The 20,038-nt window shown below is 39.9% G+C and overlaps 2 protein-coding genes across 2 annotated transcripts in view; both read right to left on the bottom strand.

Annotated features, from left to right (window-relative positions):
• The window catches only part of exoc3l2a (exocyst complex component 3-like 2a), a 12,970-nt gene extending 3,256 nt beyond the window's left edge, over positions 1-9,714 (bottom strand). The window contains exons 1-11 of the mRNA XM_035666897.1: positions 9,548-9,714; positions 6,270-6,838; positions 5,159-5,376; positions 3,950-4,700; positions 3,721-3,835; positions 3,527-3,637; positions 3,302-3,402; positions 2,794-2,904; positions 2,547-2,682; positions 1,505-1,627; positions 1,241-1,396 (exon numbers count right to left, since the gene is read on the bottom strand). Coding sequence (XP_035522790.1) covers positions 1,241-1,396; positions 1,505-1,627; positions 2,547-2,682; positions 2,794-2,904; positions 3,302-3,402; positions 3,527-3,637; positions 3,721-3,835; positions 3,950-4,700; positions 5,159-5,376; positions 6,270-6,814 — 2,367 coding nt within the window. The 5' untranslated portion in view covers positions 6,815-6,838; positions 9,548-9,714. The remainder of the gene's footprint in view (positions 1-1,240; positions 1,397-1,504; positions 1,628-2,546; positions 2,683-2,793; positions 2,905-3,301; positions 3,403-3,526; positions 3,638-3,720; positions 3,836-3,949; positions 4,701-5,158; positions 5,377-6,269; positions 6,839-9,547) is intronic.
• Positions 9,715-10,629: 915 nt separating this feature from the next.
• ppp1r14aa (protein phosphatase 1, regulatory (inhibitor) subunit 14Aa) lies at positions 10,630-19,952 on the bottom strand. Its single transcript, XM_035666848.1, has 4 exons — positions 19,569-19,952; positions 16,785-16,865; positions 16,430-16,462; positions 10,630-13,647 (listed from the first exon to the last, which is right to left on the bottom strand). Exons 1-4 carry the CDS (start codon positions 19,770-19,772, stop codon positions 13,465-13,467), a joined length of 501 nt encoding a protein of 166 aa, XP_035522741.1. The 5' UTR covers positions 19,773-19,952; the 3' UTR covers positions 10,630-13,464.
• Between the last annotated feature and the right edge of the window lie 86 nt (positions 19,953-20,038).

A 20,038-nucleotide genomic window follows, 5' to 3' on the forward strand; every position in this document is an offset into this window, starting at 1 on the left:
TCTCCTACATTCACTGTAAAGTCCATTCTCAGTGGATGTCACTGGTGGCTTCAAGTTTCTACATCAGCTGTACATAGTTGCATACTGGACCAGGAATGACTCTAAATATTTGTGATGTTCAAATAGTATACTGGTAGGCCGCCCCTTAAAAATCTGATTTTTTTAATGAGATCTTGTGTCCAGCAGCAACACTTTAGAAATGAACAACATTTGAATATTCAGAGATTCTGGAAGCTTTAATGAGGTAGAAGGAGGAGATGACTTTTAATGATTTCAATGTGGGAAATTCTTATTAATGTTCCAAGCAGACTATTTGTATATATCGTTATACATGTCTGGAGGGGATCTTTGAAATTCTTCATTAATTGGATTTTGAAATTTGTTCCACCAAAATGCAAAGTTCACTGCACTTGTTATTTGTTATCACTGTTCATCCAAATGGCTTCTTTTCCGATTAAACTGGTGTTTTTAAGATGAGGCCTGACTAGCAGTAAACAATTAAACCGTCAGAGGAAACACAGATTAATACCTCTAAAGGCCAGAGGCCAAACATTTGGGTGATTTACTGAGTGAATAACAAAACTCCACCTCTGTTTTTCTCTGTCCTGTTTTTCCGTCAAACACTCAGGAAAAAGAAAGCAGAATTCTTTGGCTTGGCATTCACTAAAAATAACGACGTCTTTTTTAGACAGCCATTAAAAACTCAACCCCCACCTCCAAGTTCCCACTTTCCACAGACACTTCATCCCGCTCCTCAGCGAAAAAGGCCATCAAGGCCATCCCAGAGCCACATCAAAGCCGGCCAGCTGACAGGAACAGGAAGTTCCTTCTGAACACAGCGGCTTCCTGTTGTCAGCCGAGGTGACGGACACTTGTTTGAACTCGCGCACAGAAAGGGGGCAAATGCCACACTGTCAGGCCTAGTTGCTTTACACCCTCTTCCCCTCTCATGGTGAGTGCTAACGTAAGCCCGGTTCATCCATCTCCATCTCACTGACGGCAGCCATTTTTCAGAGCTCACTGTATCAACACTGTCTGAGTTATTCCTGACCTAGGAAGTTTGAGGGTCAGGCTCCATTCACAGCCACCAGACGCTGCATTCCCCGCGCCAGCTCTGCTCAGTGTTTTTAGGAATCAGCACTTTGGAATTATTTTTAATACTCAGGGTCCCTTGAGTATATGTATGCAGGTAATGTCAGACTAACAGTGCCCGCATTGGCTGATTCAAGTACAGACTTACCAGATCCTTAAAGAGTCCTTTAAGCTGTTTGGCCTCATCTTGCAGGCGGAAAGCCATCCTCTTCCTCATTTTGGAGGATGTGCAGATGACCCGTCCCCGCATGATGGCTCGGACGTACTCCACCAGGACCCGCCGGTGCACCTCACCCACCAGCGTCTATCAGTCAGTCATGAAATGAATCACTAACTGCTCACATATAACCTTCAAGCAAATGCTACAGAGCACTTACACGTTAAACCAGCTGTTTGATCAAACAAGTGTTACCTGATAAGGTGGACAGTCCATTCTTCGGAACTTCTTGAAGTGTTGTTTAATGCTGGCTTCAATGGCCTCAAAGGCCTCAGTGTTGTTCAACCATTTTCTCTTGATCAGTTTGTCAAAGAAAGGCTGAAACAACAACAGACCATGTTCTGATTAACAGTGTACACAAACAAATTACATTTACTGAAGTACAGTACTTGCTTGAGTATCTAACTTTTTTGCTACTTCATACTTCTACTCCACTACATTTCAGAGGTAAATAGTTTTTACTGCACTACATTTATCTGATGGCTGATGGCACGATTTTACATATGATCATCTTATAAAATATGATGGATTGTTAAAACGGAATTAAACAGTTTTTTTTAGCTCTACCTCGAGCTACAACAATAAAAAGCTGCTTACACATTTATGCATCAGTAGTCTTTTGAAATTCATAACCAAAGTTCTCTCAGGACATTTTTCAAATAGAGTAGGTCTAAAATAATGAAATGTGTAACATTAAAACACTGACAGTAGTCTTTAGGCTGCGTAATGATAATATGTGTTTACTTGTACTTGAACAAGGACCATCTATAAGAAGATAGGCTATTACTATATAGTTATTCTTGATGACTGACACTGGGTCGACTTCCTCTTGAAATAAATGAAAAGATGCGATAGATACATTACTGCTTTTGTCCACAGAGGCTGCCAAAATCAACACAAAATGAAATCTCTTTGTAGATGCTTAAAGTAATTATTTTAAACTTTTTGTTATAAGATAACACATGGTGTCACTTAGTGTCATATGTAGTGTTTTCAGCCTGGTTTTTAACAAATTCTATGCGTCAGTGATTGTAAGCTTTTCCACAGTGAGCCCTTCTGTGGAAATCTAATTGATTGACAATTCTGAACTAAGAAAAACAGGAAAAAGGGTGTTTAGGTGATGGACAGTCATACAGTCAAACCTCACTGAATCATATATCCTGTATATGGTGGAAGTCTTGTTAAAGGAAAACTATTTTTAGGGTCTGCGATGGGGCGATTCTCGTAACTTACTCACCCTGATGTGCTCAAACAGTCTGTCAGTCAGCACCCTCACTGACTGGTTGATGATCCTGTCCAAGGAGGAGTTGGCTCTCTGCGCTGACTCCTCGCTGCCTTGTGGGTCACACTGCCTGCAGCGCTCCACGAAGGATCTATAGGTTATACAGGAGATATGAAGCTGAACTTGCAGTAAATTACTGTAAACCTTTAAATTAATTAAAAATTTAGAAAATGTTCAGTGGAATAATTAATCATTTATCTACCTGAGAGGAGGGCAACAGTTGACCAGGGCTATGGTCCTGGAAACATATCCGTCCCCTCGGTCTCCAAATTCTGCCTGAGTGTCATGAAACATCTCTACCTTCCTCTGGAAACTAGAACATGAAGGTTTTATGAGAACCTACTGAATACTAATATAGTCTTAAAATGAGGAATCCTGTCTTGTCCTGTAAAAATACTCAATTCAAGACTTCTTTAAAAAAGTAAATACCAGCACATTAAATAAAGCCTGAATAAAAAAAAGACAAATAAAAACCATACTCTAACATCAGTAGCTCTAACTCTTGTTTTTCCCTTCCTGTAAATCACATGTCTTATGGTTAAAACTCAGATTTTATGCCTCTATGATAGATAGATAGAATAGATAGGATAGATACGATAGGAAATAGATAGGATAGATAGGATAGATAAGATGATAGATAGATAGATTAGATATGATAGGATAGATAGGAAAGATATGATAGAATACACGATAGATAGATAGATACTCACTTGTAGAGAAAGTCAGCCAGTCCAATTAGACTACAGCGAGCAACTCTTGCCCCTAAAAACTGGTTTACAGATGTAGATCTATCCAAGTCCACCTTCAACCTCTGGAAATATGAAAGACATGAGCGATAAGACAGCTGTGTCTCAGGCTAAGAAGAAATGTACTAAATACACAAAAAAGTAAGTTTCAAAGAGGTTTTTCACTGTGAAAATTACGTGACAATGTACCTGGATGATAGAGCGTGCCAGGTTGGACTGATACTCTTCTATGTGCAGAGTCTGGGCCCATCGCCTCTCCTCTTCATCCAGAACCTGAATAAGCTCGACTGTAACCTTCTCCTGTTAAATCACAGCATAAAATTCAAATGTGTCTACTATCCAGGTTTTTTAAGGAACAGTCACGTGAAAGTAAGATTTCTTACCCTAACAATACTGATGCAGTCTTGTTCCAGCCTGTCTACAGTGTCTTGGGGCAGAATGGGTTCCAGTGCAGCATAGCTGATCGGTGTGGTTGTGCCAATGGTTCCTAGGACATCCCTGATAGAAAATCACATATCATCACAAAAGAAGTAAAATTTTCGGGGTTTGTAATACAATTTTGTCAATGTTGGATGGGAGTGTACACGTTTGCTGTCTAATAAGGTACCATACCTGTTGTAGATGTTGTAGAACCAGTCCAGTAGTGCATAGACGTCTGTGACTTGCAGTGGGCCGCTCGTAATGGTTCGAAGACGTTTGGCCACAGCTCGGTGATAACTTTCCAGATACACCTGGAATGCAGCAAACTCCTCTGGGTAAATGGATACAGCGTTCCTCCTTGCTGCGTCCAGGTCATCCACCATCCGACTCCTCAGGCGCTCCAGGTATGAAGCCAGCTGGCCCGCCTGGGTGTCTACCTGATGTGGCAGGCTCCAGTCTGCAGCCTCCGCCACAGCCTGCCTCCACTTTGCCTTCAGTCGCCGAGGACGCTGGCTAGGCTGGATCTGGGGGACCTCTTTTTCTGGCTTGGTCTCCTCTCTCAGAGCCCAGGCAGCATCAGCATGCTCCTCCTGTTGGATCACGAGCACCACCAGCCCTAGGTTGGGACCTGCGCTGGGTTGGCGGAGGGACTCCCGCACTACATCCCACATCTCCCTCTGCAGGGCCTCATACAGGAGCTCCACGTCCTTAGCCTTCCGCCGGCTCGAGTCCAGTGTTGCATTGGAGCTGAGGGATTCATCTAAGGATGAGGATGATAAGAGGATCATGCCGGAAGGGGTGCTGGGACAAAGGGTAGGAGTGAGGGTGGGGGAAGTTGTAGTTGGCAGGAGAGACAGCAGCTCACACTCTCGCTCCAGCTCCTGAATATGTGTGTCGGCCAGGAGAAGGTCCCTGTGGTTGACCAACTGAAGGATCTCCAGTACTGTGGGGAGCAAAGAAAGAACATAGGGTTGACCAACAAACAGGGAAAGGGTATATCTGTTTTTATTGTTATTGAGTAGTTGTGCATGTGCCTGACTGACAAACTGGCTTGTTTGTTGCTCATTCTGCACACTCTTCTATTCCTAGCTCCCTGTGGAGTCTGTGAACAGTAGCTTGGTTGAACTTCTATCTAGAGGAACCTGGGGTTGGAGGAAGTGCGGTCATTTCCTGATTACACAGTCTGTGGTGATTGAACCCAGTGACTCAGGGATCTGGGGACCTCTCGGACTCATCAGAGAGTTGTCTAGGATTGGGAGGAAGTACTGCTGAGGCTTGAGAGCAAAGTTCTCTAACGTAAGAGAAACTCCACGCAAAAGGCAGATTCTTCTTGGTCCCTCGATAAGTAAACTTATTTTTTGATCAGGACCCATACTCTTTACACTTGATGTTGATTGTTACCTGAGAGGGGCTCTCTGGTTTTCACCACTGTCTCCTCCTCCTCTGTTTCCTCCTCAGTCTCTTGGGATGCCTTGTCTGACATGGATTCCCTCTTCAGCTTGCCCAGACTGACCATCCTGAGGAAGGAGGGCCGCCTGGAAGCCTCCGCCTCACTGTCTGTGCTCAGGTTTCCGCAGGGAAGGCTTTCTCTGCGCTCCTCCTTACGTCGGCCTGTAAAGCTGCAAAGTATCCACAGCAGCAACAAAGAACATGAATGACTGCCCCCAAAGCCCTCTAAATAAGATCGCTATCAGGCTGCATAATTTACATGTATAGGAATGCTTCAATAGAAATGGCAATTATGAGGCTTGAGGTTTGTATTGTATTGTACAGTAGCAGCTATGTTTGGAATGCCACACATCCAATCATCTGCTAAACTGTGGTACTGCAAGCATGACTGCCTCAGTTAAAAATATGTCACTGAAAAACAAAAGAGGTTTCCGTAGATCAACAAGTTGCAATAGCATATTACATAACTCCTCAGGAAATAAGCACACTATATGCTATTCTATTACTGAACAGCAACGGTAACAGTACCTCCTCTGGGACTCAGAGTCTAATTTGTCACACTCATAGAACTCAGCTGTTTTTCTGCCATAGCTACAATTTTGTAGGGGTCCTTTTCATTTCCAGTGATTTCTTGGGATGTTATTTGCTGTTTATTTATTGGATATTCTCTTGCTGTTGATTCCTAAAAATTTGCTTTTGTACTTAGGCAAGATATTTTTTTGTCACACAAGCTTTCCTAACATTTTCTTTTACTTTATCCAATGAATGCATGGATTGTAGTAGAGCTCTTATGAAGGCTTTCTACAGCACCATGGTTCTATAAAAATGTGGAATGCATTAAAATGTTCTCCCTTTTTCCCCTTATAATCTTACAAAATCATGTAGTTCTTTGGGTTTATACAGTATATACTGAATAATAATACTAGTCTTAATCAAAGATATTATATTTCGCTTTTTCCGTTATCCACAACTGCTGAAGCATTTAAAACATGTTCCTCTTTATATAAACAACAGCTAAAATCTTCTAAGATTTTAACTCTTCTTCCTCCCCACCCCTCCTCACCGGAGCAGAGTCATAATTCCTTCGGAGCCCCTGCGTAGTCCTTTCCTTTTCTCCCTCTCTGGTGGGAGAGTCTTTGAGTCTCCAGGGCTGTAGTGGGGATAGTTGTTCCCCCACACATTGCGTCCTGATATGCGGAGTCCCTTCCCCAGTTTCCCAAGGGTTTTGAGGGGCGAAACTCCACAGATCCGCTCCAGGGTCCCCCTGAGGGGCTTCCCTTTGGGATTCCCTGCCCCGTGCCTCTCTGCGTTTACCTCGTTCTCCTCCTCCTCGCCGTCACGGGAGGACCTGAGCTGGAGGTTGCCCCTGACCTCCCCCATGATGAGGCCCATGTCACCTCCATGCCTCTCTTCCTCATCCAGGTCCACATCCTCAAAGGGGTTCAGGTTCTTGTTCAGGTCCTTCAGGTCGTTCAGCTCCTTCAGATCATTGAGATCATTCAAGTCCCTGAGGTCCAAGTCCAGCCGGGGCAGGATCAGTTCACCGTTCACTCTGGGGAACTCATGGCAGCTCTTGGACCTTCCTGGGAGCTTCTTCAGAATGGGCATGGTTGCACTTGAGATTTTACCAAACTGCAATACAAGAATACAATGTCAGCCTAAGTTAAAATGTTCAACCAAACAACAAAAAGGTCAAATATATGAGCATCTGATCATCAAATTAACATTTGACATTTATGTAAACACTATTAATTGGGTAAAACAGAGCCCATGGGGAACTGGTGTGGCAATATTGATACCATAGAGAATTAATAATCAGGATATCTTGCAAAATACCTCATAAATCCCCATACAAAAGATATGACCCTCTGCTTTAAGTTCATAGGTTGGCAATGTGTGACTGAAAGTTGAACTTGTGAAATGTGGAAAATTGTTTTTCTGGTGGTGCATCAGCCATCAGACAGAAAAACATTCTTTCACATGGTGATTATGCAATGCTCTTCACTAAGCAAATAGGAAATACGTATGCAAAATATTGCTGTGTTCACACGTGCTGAACTGCAACTTAAAAAAATATTTTACAATTCAGAAAGAAATAATTATGTTAACTGGGTTGAGAAAAGTTGGCCTGCAGCAGGTTAAGAAAAGTACAGTGGCAGGAGAGTTCCTGTACATTGCATTATCTGGACTTTGTACTGCAATACCAAGACAAAATCTGGTTCATTGACTGCTTTTCCAGGATCTATTGTTTATTTTTTTATTTTATTTTTATTGTTAATATTAGGAATCTGTCATATATTCAAAAACTATATCTTTAAGAGTGACATTTATGACATAGATTTTGTCAGAAAAGGACCATTAAAGAACGTAATACACACACAAAAACACTGGATAATCAATGCCTGAAGGTCAGTGCCTTTTAGATTTAATACCAGTGACATGGTGGTCTCTCCTTTTAAGGACCTCTAAATGAAGGTTAAATAGTAAACAAAAAGTTTAACCACTCAATATTTTACAATTCTAAGAGGCCAAAATATTCCTTGTTTGATTGTTATGAATCTCTGTGGCATCTGCCATACCACTTGATATAATGTGATCATTCTAAATTATAAAAATGATGCCATGTTTTTACACTAACAACTCAGTGCTCTGACTGGCTTAGGTTATGGAGCTGTAACATAACCGTTTCCCATATGGTATCAAGGGGAGCTGATTCATATTTTCTTCTACACATCAGAAACTAATCATCTGTTCTTTGTCTGCCATACAACTTGAAGGACAAATTTTTTTAAATATAATATGAGGCACCAAGAGTCTGAGTTAGCCAAATCAAGACCTACGAAATTTCCTCTTATTGTTACTATCGATCCCCTGCAGCTCAGCAAGGTAACACTGTCCAGGAAAACACAAAGACAGATTATGGACAGGAGGAATGATTACAGCCACCAGTTTCAAAGCACATATGTGCATGTGAGTATTGTTTTAAGATAGACAAAAATGTGAATTTTTTTTTCTTTTTACTGAAATTTAATAAAATAAACACCTATTATTCCAAGATCCGTTCTACTATACTTTGACTTTTAAACATTTTTGCTCTCAAACTAAATATATATTATATATAATATAATATAGTCTCAATAAATGAACCAAGATGTTAACTTCAATAGATTAAGGGTGTTTTAACATAATTGTGCCCTTTTTGGACTTGAATAACTTTAATGCCTTCAGGTATAGCACATCTTGAAAGAGAAAAATAATAATTGTATTGTTTGTAAAGCAAATACTCTGAATTAAAGGCCACCTTCTTTATAATGAATTTGCACAATCCACATCCATTTTCTTAATCGACAGCAACTTCTCTCTTATCTGCAGTTATATATACACACCTGGAAGCTTCCTTGTGTAACCACAGTCCTCAGCTGCTGCCCACTGACCAGCTCCAGTCTAGATAGTGGGGTTAACTGTCTGGTTTTTAGTGGGACTTGGAATTGGATTCAAAATAAGGACAAGGTAACAAGGTAGCCTTTATACTGAAATCATGGAGACAATTAATTTAAATGTAATATAAATCTTGCCATTTGAATCATTTAGTCAGCACATAGAGAGGTATGATATGCATACACAGAGTCAGTATTCTCAGTATTTTTTTCATAAAAGTTGATAGTTTTCAAAAGAACTCCAATATGAACCTCAGACTCCTCAGGTTTGAGTTGCAGCAGTGTTGCATTATAGTTTGAAAATGATTAGACATGAAGCATTTATGAAAAGCAACCATTATACGGTTCTCTATACATGTATTTAAAGCTGGTGTCTACTCTATTATCAATATTATTCAAAAATAAAATGAAGATATGTTATGTAACTTAAAAACATTAGATTATTGTGGCACATATTAAAGCATTGAATAGAAATATCTAAAGGTGGCATTAGAAATCAATTGTTTCAGGCAAATACATCTTACATCTTTCATCATTTAACTTGAGCCTATCACTTAGTTTAAAATTACTTAACATAACAGCTCCTTAAATTCATTTACATTTTTCACATATTATTTTTTTAATTTAATCTAAATTAATGTGTTCAGGCATTTTTGTCAGATCAAACAATTCAGTCCTCACAAAGTTCAAATAAAATTTTGTGAACTAATCTCCCTCAATCTGAGTTTTCTCACCACAACATCACAAAAACAACATGTAATTGTGATTTCCTTCTTTACAAGATCACTGGACAACACAAATAACAGGTTTGCAAATACTGAGAGTGACAATAACAGTTTGAAGAACATAACAAATGGCTAGGCACCAATTTATGTATGGGAAAAATGCAGAGAATGAGACTTACCTGATGAGATTGCCTTGCAGTGTTTCAGTACAATGTCATCCTGGAGTGTGCTGGCTATGCAGGCTGCCAGGCTGTGGAGTGTGTGCATGTGTGTGTGACTGATGAGTGTGAGAGTGTGTCCGAAAGTACTCGGTGACTCAAGAGAGCAATGTGGCTGCCTGTGGTTTCCTGACGGGCTCTATTGTGGTGGAAGGTGATATGTTTTCCTGAGGAAAGGCCCGTCCCGTCCTTTCTCCCCCTCCTACACCACAGACCCTCAACCCCCCCGCCCCTCTCTACACCGTACCCTGGGGACCCTTCTAATTACACTAATTGCATTAACTGTACAGTTGAGGAGGAGAGAGTAGGACAGAGCATTCCCCTGCAGTATTTTATGTTTTATTCTGCTCTACACATACTGTCTGTGTGTTTGCATGCATGTGTGTACGTGTGCATCGTGCCCTGACTGATTTCTGTTGCGATGAACTATGAGGATGATTCAGTGTCCGTGGCCTTGAGTCCGAATTCCGTTCATACACCACCAGCATTGTATTTTTCCTCTGCGGAAGATTTTATGTGGGTTGACCACATCGCTAAGCACTGGTGCTGCTGCTTCTTTGCTTCACATCAGAGCTTCAAGGTCACTGTAGCCATAGCAGGGCTCAAATGACACACAAAAAAAGAGCAGTGAGAGAAAACAGCTGGGGGATATATGAGTGGAGTGTATACGTGGAAATGGCTCAGAGTTGTATTGTGAAATTTTAGAGCAAGCAAGCAAAGCAACATGTCAACAAGGTAACAAACAGTTTAAACATTTCCCAAACCTTCACTGTGGCTCCCCCCTGCCATCTAGTGTACAGTCTGGTGTAGGACAAGAGGTAGTGTCCCACTCTAGCACACCTAACTATGATGGATCTGGAAAGATATTCATGGGGTGGGAAGACAGTGGCATGGAGACTTTAATGGGAGGCAGAAATACATGCATATTTAATTGCAAACAATTACACTAACTCAAAAACATTTCAATATTGTGGCACATTAGTAAATAACTGATTAGAAATATCTAAAGGGGATATTAGAAATCAATAAAAAAAAATATTTCTAAATCTTCAGACAAACATTTATTTTTTCATTGAACTGAAGCATATCACTTAGTCTAAAATTAGACCATAACAGATCATGGAATTCCTTTACATTTTAAGATGTTACTTAAAAAAAAGTTGTCTCATCATGTGTTATGTGCCTGGGCTTTTATAAATTCCTAGCCAAAGCTGAGGTCTAACCTGACCTTTATATGTATTTTAGGGAGTCACACAAGTTAGTAAAGTGTGTAAATAAGCTAAAAGTAACTTCAGGAAAAGTTAATGTCCTACTATTTACTAAGAATTTATTGACTTAATATTGATTAAGTCAAAGTTTTGGAATGTTCTTAAGAACATTTCTTAAAAGATTTATCCCGGTACAGATAAGAAGTGTGAGCAACTACTTGGGTTTTCTCCAGGGTGGGAAGGGTGGAGTGTGTATGTGTATGTAGTGATTTGTGTTCTTGCGTCGTTCTGGCAAAAGTTGTAAACAAACATTGGAACTATACTATAACTATATGAAGGGGGATGGTGCTTCGTTGATGTGACTGTAACATACCAGAAGGAGATATGATAATGAGCTTCTATGTCCCTCTCTCTAAACCCAACCGGTCGGAGCATATAGTTACCCACCTAGACACAGGGTCTGTTCGAGGACGTTTTTCCTTGCTACTGCCACCTTTGGTCTAGGCCTGCTCTGTATGAAATTACCTCTGTTATGATTTGCCACCAAATAAATAAAATTGAATTGAACAGAGTGATCCAAGTTCCACTCTGTTTTAAGATACAAAACAATATTGATAAAAAAAAAAACTTTGATAAAAAAGACAATATGAAAATTCAATATGACAGTCCACAATCCATCACTAAAAACAGCATAAAAAACCAAGAATTATCATTGCTCAGTGTCAACAAAACTGAAGAGTAGAAGCTATAAAGATATGATTTTTGTCTGAGCTATTATACTGGATGACATGAACTTGTACAGGAGTACCTAATGAAGTTGTATTTCATATTTCTTGCCTGGAAAAACATTACATAATATAGTAAATATCATTAAACATTAACCCACATTGAAAGAAATAATTTTATTAGCAACTTCTGAAAAGGACTGGTGTCTCTTTGCAAATAAAAAAAAATAAATGTAGTAACAATACATCTCAAAAACAGAGGATATGACAGTGAAATATTAAAAAGCTACAGAGTGTAAGCAATGCAACAGGATTATTTCCAGTGTTACATCATACTACTATGTTTCCGGTAATCGTGACAATAAATAACATTCATGAACATCACAATTTAACAGATGTTAAATAAGTCATATGTGCATCTAATCTAGTGGTGTCATCTAAAAAGTGGTGCAGTTAAAATGCTAATGTGTACAGTGGAACGTACTGTAACTGTGCCACAGTACAATTCAGTGTTACACTCAGATAGTGATGGTTGCAGTGTAAAATCCACCCTTGGTGGATCAGCCAGTGGTGTTGAATGCATAGCAGGATGTTATTTTGAAATTAAGAGCTGTATATTCTATTCTTTGATGATCCTCCTTTCATCTGATACAGTGCCAGAAACTGTTGCATCTAACTATGTGTACATGGAGAGTAATAATACTTGTAAGAGCAAGGTAGTGACACATTTTTTCAGTCGAGTAAAAGGGAAAGTCACATGTTTTGGTGCTGCAAATTACAGGTCCTTTGGGGATACTGCTAGTGGGTAAATTTATATTTAGATGATGTATTTCTTCCTGTATGATTACTGACTGAATGACTATTTGTGTTGAATGGGATCTTGAGTGAAGCCCTTGCTCTTAGATAAGCTTTTGAGTTGAAAATGTAGTTCTGTTTAATGTCTTATCCATGGCCAATTATCCACCCACGAGATATGTCACAAACAGCTGTTTTTTTCAACAAGTGGTTAATAGAATAGTTTGATTTTGGGAAATGTGGGGAAAATGTGGGAAAAAAATTGCTGTCTTGCAGAGAGTTAGACGAGAAGACTGATACAGCTCTCATATCTGTCTGTTACAGGACTAGTCTGTGGGATTTAGTGGCATCTAATGGTGTAGATGCAGATTGCAACCAACCTGAACCAACATGCAGAAACACAAACTCCCTATCTAGAGCTATCTAGAGTGGTTTGACTGGGCTACTGTAGAAACATGGCAGTTCAACATGGCAGACCCGTGTAGATAAAACCATCTCATTCTAAGGTAACAAAAACATAACGATTCATATATTCACATACACTAATGGAAAGTGTCAATAGATCCTCCTAAACATTACACACTGGACCTTTAAGTATAAGGCTACCACCAATGGCCATTAGCTAAGCTTAGCATAAAAACTGAAAGCAGGAAAAACCAGCCTGTCCAAAAATGATAAAATCTGCCTACCAGCACCTCTAAAGCTACCTAGTTAACATGTCTTGTTTGCAGCTTGCTGAGCTTGTTTAATCGTTATAAAAACTAAAGTGTAAAAATGACATGTTGTGGTTATATGGCAGGCTATGTGCTGGCCTATTTCTTGCCAGTTGCAGTGACGTCCTGCGGTCTTGTTCACAAGATGTTAATTACGTGTTCATTTAGAGGGGTTTTTGTTACATTTTGTTACCCTTGCGCAGAGCCATGCTAGTTGTTTTTCAGTGTATCCAGTCTTTATGCTAAGCTAGGTAAATTGCCCCCTGGCTGTATTTTCATATTTAGTGTACTGATATAAGACTGGTATGGATCTATTCATCTAACTTTTAGCAAAAAAGCTTTAGTGTTATGGTAGATATTTCTTTCCAAGACATTTTTGTTTCCATGTCATGACAGTGTGTGTGTGTGTGTGAGCGTGTGTCTCGGTTAGGGGGTTGTCAGAGGGTCTGGTTTTGGCCTCGGGTGTGCTGCAAGTGTTGGGGTTGGTGTTGGCTGTTGAAATGGTAGGGCTCGTGGCGGTAATGGCTGTGGCAGATGACCGGATGCTCGATGCCTTCGCTCTGCAGTTCTTCCTGCTTGTGAACTCCCTCCAGCTTTGTCACCAGCTCTCTGATGAAGGCCTGAGGACAGCAACCAGAGCAAGTGTCACATGGAGCAGAGATGAAATGCAAATCACTCTTCCCAAGTCCCGCCCCTTTTTGTTCTGTGCTCCAATAACAATTGACCAAGCCTCAGTCAACTTTCTCCTTCCCTGTACTTGGATATGCTATGTGCTAGGCAAATCTATGTTAAAAAGACAACCACATTTTGAAGACTTAAGTCAGCTAGCTAATGTTGGTAAAACGCAAGCAAACTAGCTGACTGATGTAGATTAGCTAGGTAGTTAGCTAGTCAATGCCGTCTAGTTGCTATACTTTCCAGTTAAAGGTGGGACACGTGAGGAAGGAGGTCGGTGAACGTGACTTAATGTAACGTGAAAAAAAAACGTAAATACATTACCTCGTCCATGTACAATTTCTGTATGAGACACGTCAGATAAATTTTCATCAGCTATAGTGGTTGTTTAACAATGAGCCAATGCAACTTCACAACATCATTTAACTACATCTTTTGTTATTGTTTTGACGTGACAGACACCAAGCAGCAAAAAATGACATAAAGTATTTGACTTGTTTTGAAGAATGTTCTTTAGAAACAAATGGATTTGGGGCCTAGAGCCTCATACACAGGTCGTAAAACACGGAGAGACGGACTGACACATTGCTGGTTTGGGTCTTTACATGGGATTTGTTGACAATTAGGGACATTTCAAACCTTTTCCTTGAACTTTTAGCTGTTATGGTTAGTAGTTTCTGTTTTGTGCTTGTTTCTCTGCTAGACTACAACACATCTGCACATTCTCCTCTTCAGCACCAGCTTCAACAGAAATATTGTTGATTCCAACTAAGACAGTTTACATTGACTTTGCTCTGAAATATACAACTGGCATATACATTCATAAACATACTTAAATACTGTAGACGGCCAGTTTATGAGAGGTGGTACCAAATTCTAGCATATAAAATGGAAGGTGCATGAAAGATGGGGCTATGGTTCAAAGATGATTAGCTGTTACAATATGCTGAACTATAAAGTATTTTCCACATATTTTGAGCAAAACACAAAAGGAAGCATCCCAGTTGAGTTGCAGCAGAGATACTTTATATGGAAACATGAGAATCACTGGTCACTGACAGTATGCCTCTTGTCAGCTTTGTTTGTTTGCATCGTTAATAAAATCACTATCACAATTAATAACAGCTGGATAAGCACTCGACCATTTTGTTCCAAGACAAGTTAAATGACTATGCATTCATCCCTTATCAGAACATTCAACAAACAACAATTAGCAGTGAAGAAGCAAATATAGTGCCAAATAAATGTTGTTTTAGCCATTTTCCACCCCCTTTTTTTGTCCATAGATGGAAAAAGGCCCTGAAGAGCAGCGGGGTCCCGGGAGGATGAGCCAAAGGCCACCGATGAGGGAGTACAGTTCCCTCTCTGTCTACCATTTTCTGCTGTGGTGTAAATGTGTTGCTCAATAAGTTGTTTAAAGCTGTCAGAATAAGTCATTAAATAGTTCAACGGCCTATGATCAGAATGTACATGCCAGGCAATAACACTTCTTGAGCATGACATTAGGTTCACCTCTTCTACTGCTTACCTCGCAGTCTGAACTATATCCTGATGAGAAACAGCATCTAGATATGGTATGTTATGACAACAGTTCAAGTAGAGGTGAACAAAACAACCAGTCCTAGTCTTTACTGTAAGCATGTGTTTGGCTATGGATTCATGTGTTTTTGTTTTCTCTTTTTTAGGTCATTAATCAGCAGTAGTTAAGGTTAATTCTAAGCTGTGGCAAAATCTCACACAAGCAGTGAACATGTCAGATAGCCAGCTGCCTGGCCTCTGTTCATGTCTTTAGCTACAAACTCAGGTTGCTTGATGTGGTGTGTGATCTTAGAAGAAGATTTAGTTGTAAGCAGCTCTTAAGAGGCAGACTTTTCAAGTCTTTCTTAAAACAATACTCACATGCCCATATAGGGCCATGTACTGGAAAGCAACTAGAGATATAATATGTATCACGTACAGGCGTTTCAATTCAATCTGTAAGATTCTGTAAGAAAAGTGATATACTGCAATTTTTTAAATCAAATTTTAGAAAAATTTTCAAAGCATAAAGAACACACATGTATGCATAAAACCTGAGTAAAAACATTTTTATGCAAACAGAACAGTGGAATCTACATTTGTATTTATCACAGTTCCTGTAACATCCAACATCATAGCCCTCAGTTTACGTCTATGCAAAGATCTGCTTTTGAGAGTATTTTTCTATATTTTTTTTTCTATATTTTTGCTTGGTGTAATTATTCCTTCTTTTCAAGCTGGCCATTAAGCAAAAATACAACCCAGTATTTGTTAAAAATCAGGCATTACCAGTTTGAGATCAGTTTTCTTGGTAAATTTCCTTTTTGTGTTACTGCCAATGTACAATGTCATGTAAGTAATGTTTTAAGACAGACTTGAAAAACACATCCACATCAGAGTCTAATAAACTATGTCTGAGTAAGAAAAGCGGCAGCTACACTGACCCTCCCTGCTCTTTTGCCTGTGTTTGCATCTCTGGGGCCACAGCGAGGCCAACGTTTGTGTCCAGAAAGACTCATTGTTTCAGGCTCAAAATGGAAAGAAAATTCAAGAGAGCACAGAAAGCCATTGTTGGGGCGTGTGGAGTGACCATAGGACGAGGTGTCAGAAGCTGCAGCTTCAGTTTAGCTGCACTGCACATTTGTATATGTAATGTGTGCATCATCATGACTAATCTTGGGTTGGAAATGAATTTTGGTTAAAACATACCTCCGTGTTGTGACTGCACTTTTGAAGAAGTTCCTGTTTAACAAAAGCAAATAAACCAGTCACAAAATCATATATTAATTTTCAATATAACATAAACATGACAATATTTCACCTATATATCTCGTTTTGTCAATATCAGTCAGTGATAAGTACTGTACAATGATATAAACTCTTTCAAACATTTCTATTTGAGTGCCCCGAACAAAAGATGTCCATCTTGGTGCAGAAACTCATCATGGGGTGAAATGGATGGATATATGACAAAATATTTAACAAATCTGTATACCTCTTCCAATTTCATAATCAGCAACACCCTCAAATACAGTATGATGAGTGCTACCACGGGTCATGTTACCTGTAACTTTTTGATTCGCTCCTCATCATTAGGCAGGTCAATCAAGTCATCAATGTTTACCTCCTCTGGCATGTCACTTTCCTGAAGTAAATATGGACACACACAATCTTAAGAGTCATCATCATACACACTCAGAACACACATTTATCGTCTGGTCCAGCCAACTTCAAACATTTCCCATACAGTCCCATTTGTTCCCATGCTTCATTCAGGTGGACAATATATTACACTAATAGTACAGTAAGTCATATATTCAAACCCCCAGGTCATTTTTTGTAGCTGCACCATTACTTAAAATGGAAGAAAAGGTTTTCCCCATAATTCAGCCTATATATCTTTAATTTGAAATAAAATTCTTCATATTTAAAGGAATAGATCAAGCAGTATTAATTAATTCACATATATCAGATCCATTGTTTAAATAAAAACATTAAGAGTCTCCAGCCACGCAAGCAGCTTTGTGAGGCTAAGCTAAATACTTAAATCAGCATACCAACACAGCCCACAGGAAATGCACTGGGATAATCTGACATAGTGATCAAACCATGTAATTACAGCAATGGCGTGATGCACACTGGCCCAAAAAGACTTTTTCCCATAAGCTTACATTGTGAAAGAAGTGGCTGTGAAACGGGGGGTACAACCCCCGAAAAATGACTCATACATCCAAGTGCAATATGCTCACAATGCTAGCATTTTGATGTTTAGCAGGTATAACAATTACCATGTCCACCATCTTAGTTTACCATGTTAACAGTTGCTTAATAGCACTAAACACAGTACAGGTCCAGCTGAGCCTGATGAAAAACCAACCATAGTATTGGACAAAATTACATTTTGACCAGATAATGGTGCTAGATGAAAGGTCTGGGGGATCAAAGTTATTTCAGTTCTTTGGGGATTATGAATGCGTGTATCAAATCTTATAATAGAGATATTTAATTTAAAATAAAAATGTTATGGTACTTGATGAAAAACCAAAACTATTTTTTGGATATTCTTATGTAGGGCAAAGAGATATATGTGTGACATGCATCTTAAAAGGTCCAGTGTGTAACATTTAGGAGGATCTATGGGCAGAAATGGAATATAATATTCATAGGTATGTTATCATTATCATTAGTGTATAATCACCTGAATAATGTTTTTGTTACTTTAGAATGAGCCTTTTATATGTACAGACAGAAATTCTGCTGCCTGCCCTTGAGGACCGCCTCTTTGCGGAGTTCTTGCTCCTGATTGTATAAAGTTGGACCAGGACATGAGGAAATGCATTCTCGATTACTGCAGAGAGCAGGGACTGGGAAAGCCATGTTACTGACTAAACACCTTATATCAGTGATGGCTGTCAGAATGTAGAGCTATTTAACACTTGTTTTAACAAAACAAAAAAATAACTTACTGCAGCTTTAATGATAAGCCATTGTCAACAGGTGAGAAGAATAACATACTGCTCCTCCACAGTATCTCCACAAAAAAAGCATTTTCTGTTTCAGCAGCAACTGAAGACTTTGCATTCAACCTTGCATGTCCATTATCTGTATGTTTAGGCTGTGGGGGCTGAATGGTAACAATGTTCACGTAATACTGTAACAGAGGCTTTTTCTGTTTGAACAAACAGCCATTGTACCAGCTGAGTGAAGGGGCAGTCCCACCCGCCCATCTACACCACAGCACTGCACTTTGTGTGTAGTTAGGCCTTTGACACATACAGGACTCCACAGCCCAGCAGCCTCATCTGTACACACTTAAACAATACAGGCACGTCCTTCTCACCTGAAAAAGTAATACAATTATAAGAGTTCATTTTGTTTTGTATGCGACATGACTGGGTTCAACTCAATGACACTTGTCTGAGAAGTGTATGTTGTCATCACGGGCCGTATTACGACAACAAAACAGATTCAAATCCTTGAAATCATTCAAATGACCATTTACTATCCCTTTAAAATTACATAAAATTAAGGTTTTGGAGGTTTGTGTGAATATGCCATTGGCTTGGGGGCAAAAGTTCTCCGAAGGCTTGGCCCTGCCTTATCATCGTGGTGATCTGAATGCTGTTTTCTAATACAGTGGTTTTCAAACTGGGGTCACGGTCCAACAAGGGTCCTTGAGTGAGTTGTACAAGGTCCCCAGCAAAAGAAGGAATAGAATACTTATTTTTTTTCTGTTATAATACTGATTCCTTAAGACAAAATCCTCTCAAAATGGTCGTCGGTGGTCTAATGTGCATGTATTGTGGGGGTGATTGACATGAAAAAGTTTGGGAACCCCTGTTCTAATAATCAACTTGGTTTTACAACACAGTCCTGCACTTCCCCCCCTAAGAGCGGCCTCAGCAGCCAGATGCAGAGTGTTTACCTCCTCCTGGGACCTACAACAGCGCTTTCGTTTCTTCATAACTTTCCCCTCTTCCTTTTTCTCATCATTCATCCTCCTCTCCGTTCCACACTGCCCATGTAAGGCAGAAAGACCCGATACAGATCTGTTAGAGGGGGGACAGCAGTGGACCTAACATCTACAGGATGCTTGTCCTTGTAAGGAGAACCAGGATGCCCCACCTCTCTCCATATATCACATTCTAGTTCAAAATGAAAGAAATTTAATTTTATATTTAAAACTTTCTGCCTCATTTTCCACATTTTACTGCAGAGAGGCACAGTTAAAACATCTACATGATCTATTTAAAAAAAAATGTATAAGTTATTGTCTTACTACACAATGGAGTACATTTAAACAAGATGTTTCTTTCTGCTCTGCTTCCTCTCGGACCCATGCACCCACCTGACCCGAGTAGAGCCGGTCCAGGCTCTCATCGATCCACTTCTCCACGTCCAGCCGCCTCTGCAGCTCCTTCCTGTTGTACTTCACGGTAACCCGGGCATGTCTCTTCGGGACACTGCCCCCGTGATCCGGAGACAACCCCAAATCTGATGAATGAACTTCGTCATTTTCTTCAAGCGTCGTCCTGGTCCGGTTGGCTGCCATTTCTGGTCTGGTCTGGACTGGTCTGACTGGTTTCTCGTCTCGCTTCAAGGGCAGGAGGTGAGAGAGCGGCGGTGGGAGGCGACGACGGCACAGACTGCAGGGCACAAGTGTTTATATGGGCTAGGGTATTTATTCTACTGCTGCTAAACTATTTGCATGGCTTTATTTATTTTCTCTTGCAAAAGACTTTCATTTGAACTTTAAAAGTTCAAAAAAATATATATACATATATATATATATATATATATTCACAGATTCGCACTTCC

Source organism: Morone saxatilis, unplaced genomic scaffold, assembly GCF_004916995.1.
Source record: "Morone saxatilis isolate NCDOM2014 unplaced genomic scaffold, NCSU_SB_2.0 Contig20, whole genome shotgun sequence".
Taxonomy (NCBI): Eukaryota; Metazoa; Chordata; class Actinopteri; family Moronidae; genus Morone; species Morone saxatilis.

Coding starts and splice junctions, on each gene's coding strand:
- ppp1r14aa (XM_035666848.1), bottom strand. CDS start 19,772: ATGGCAGCCAACCGGACCAGGACGACGCTTGAAGAAAATGACGAAGTT. Junction 16,866..19,568: donor ACCGGCTCTACTCGGGTCAG/GTGGGTGCATGG, acceptor TATTTACTTCAG/GAAAGTGACATGCCAGAGGA. Junction 13,648..16,429: donor AGTGCAGTCACAACACGGAG/GTATGTTTTAAC, acceptor TGCTGTCCTCAG/GCCTTCATCAGAGAGCTGGT.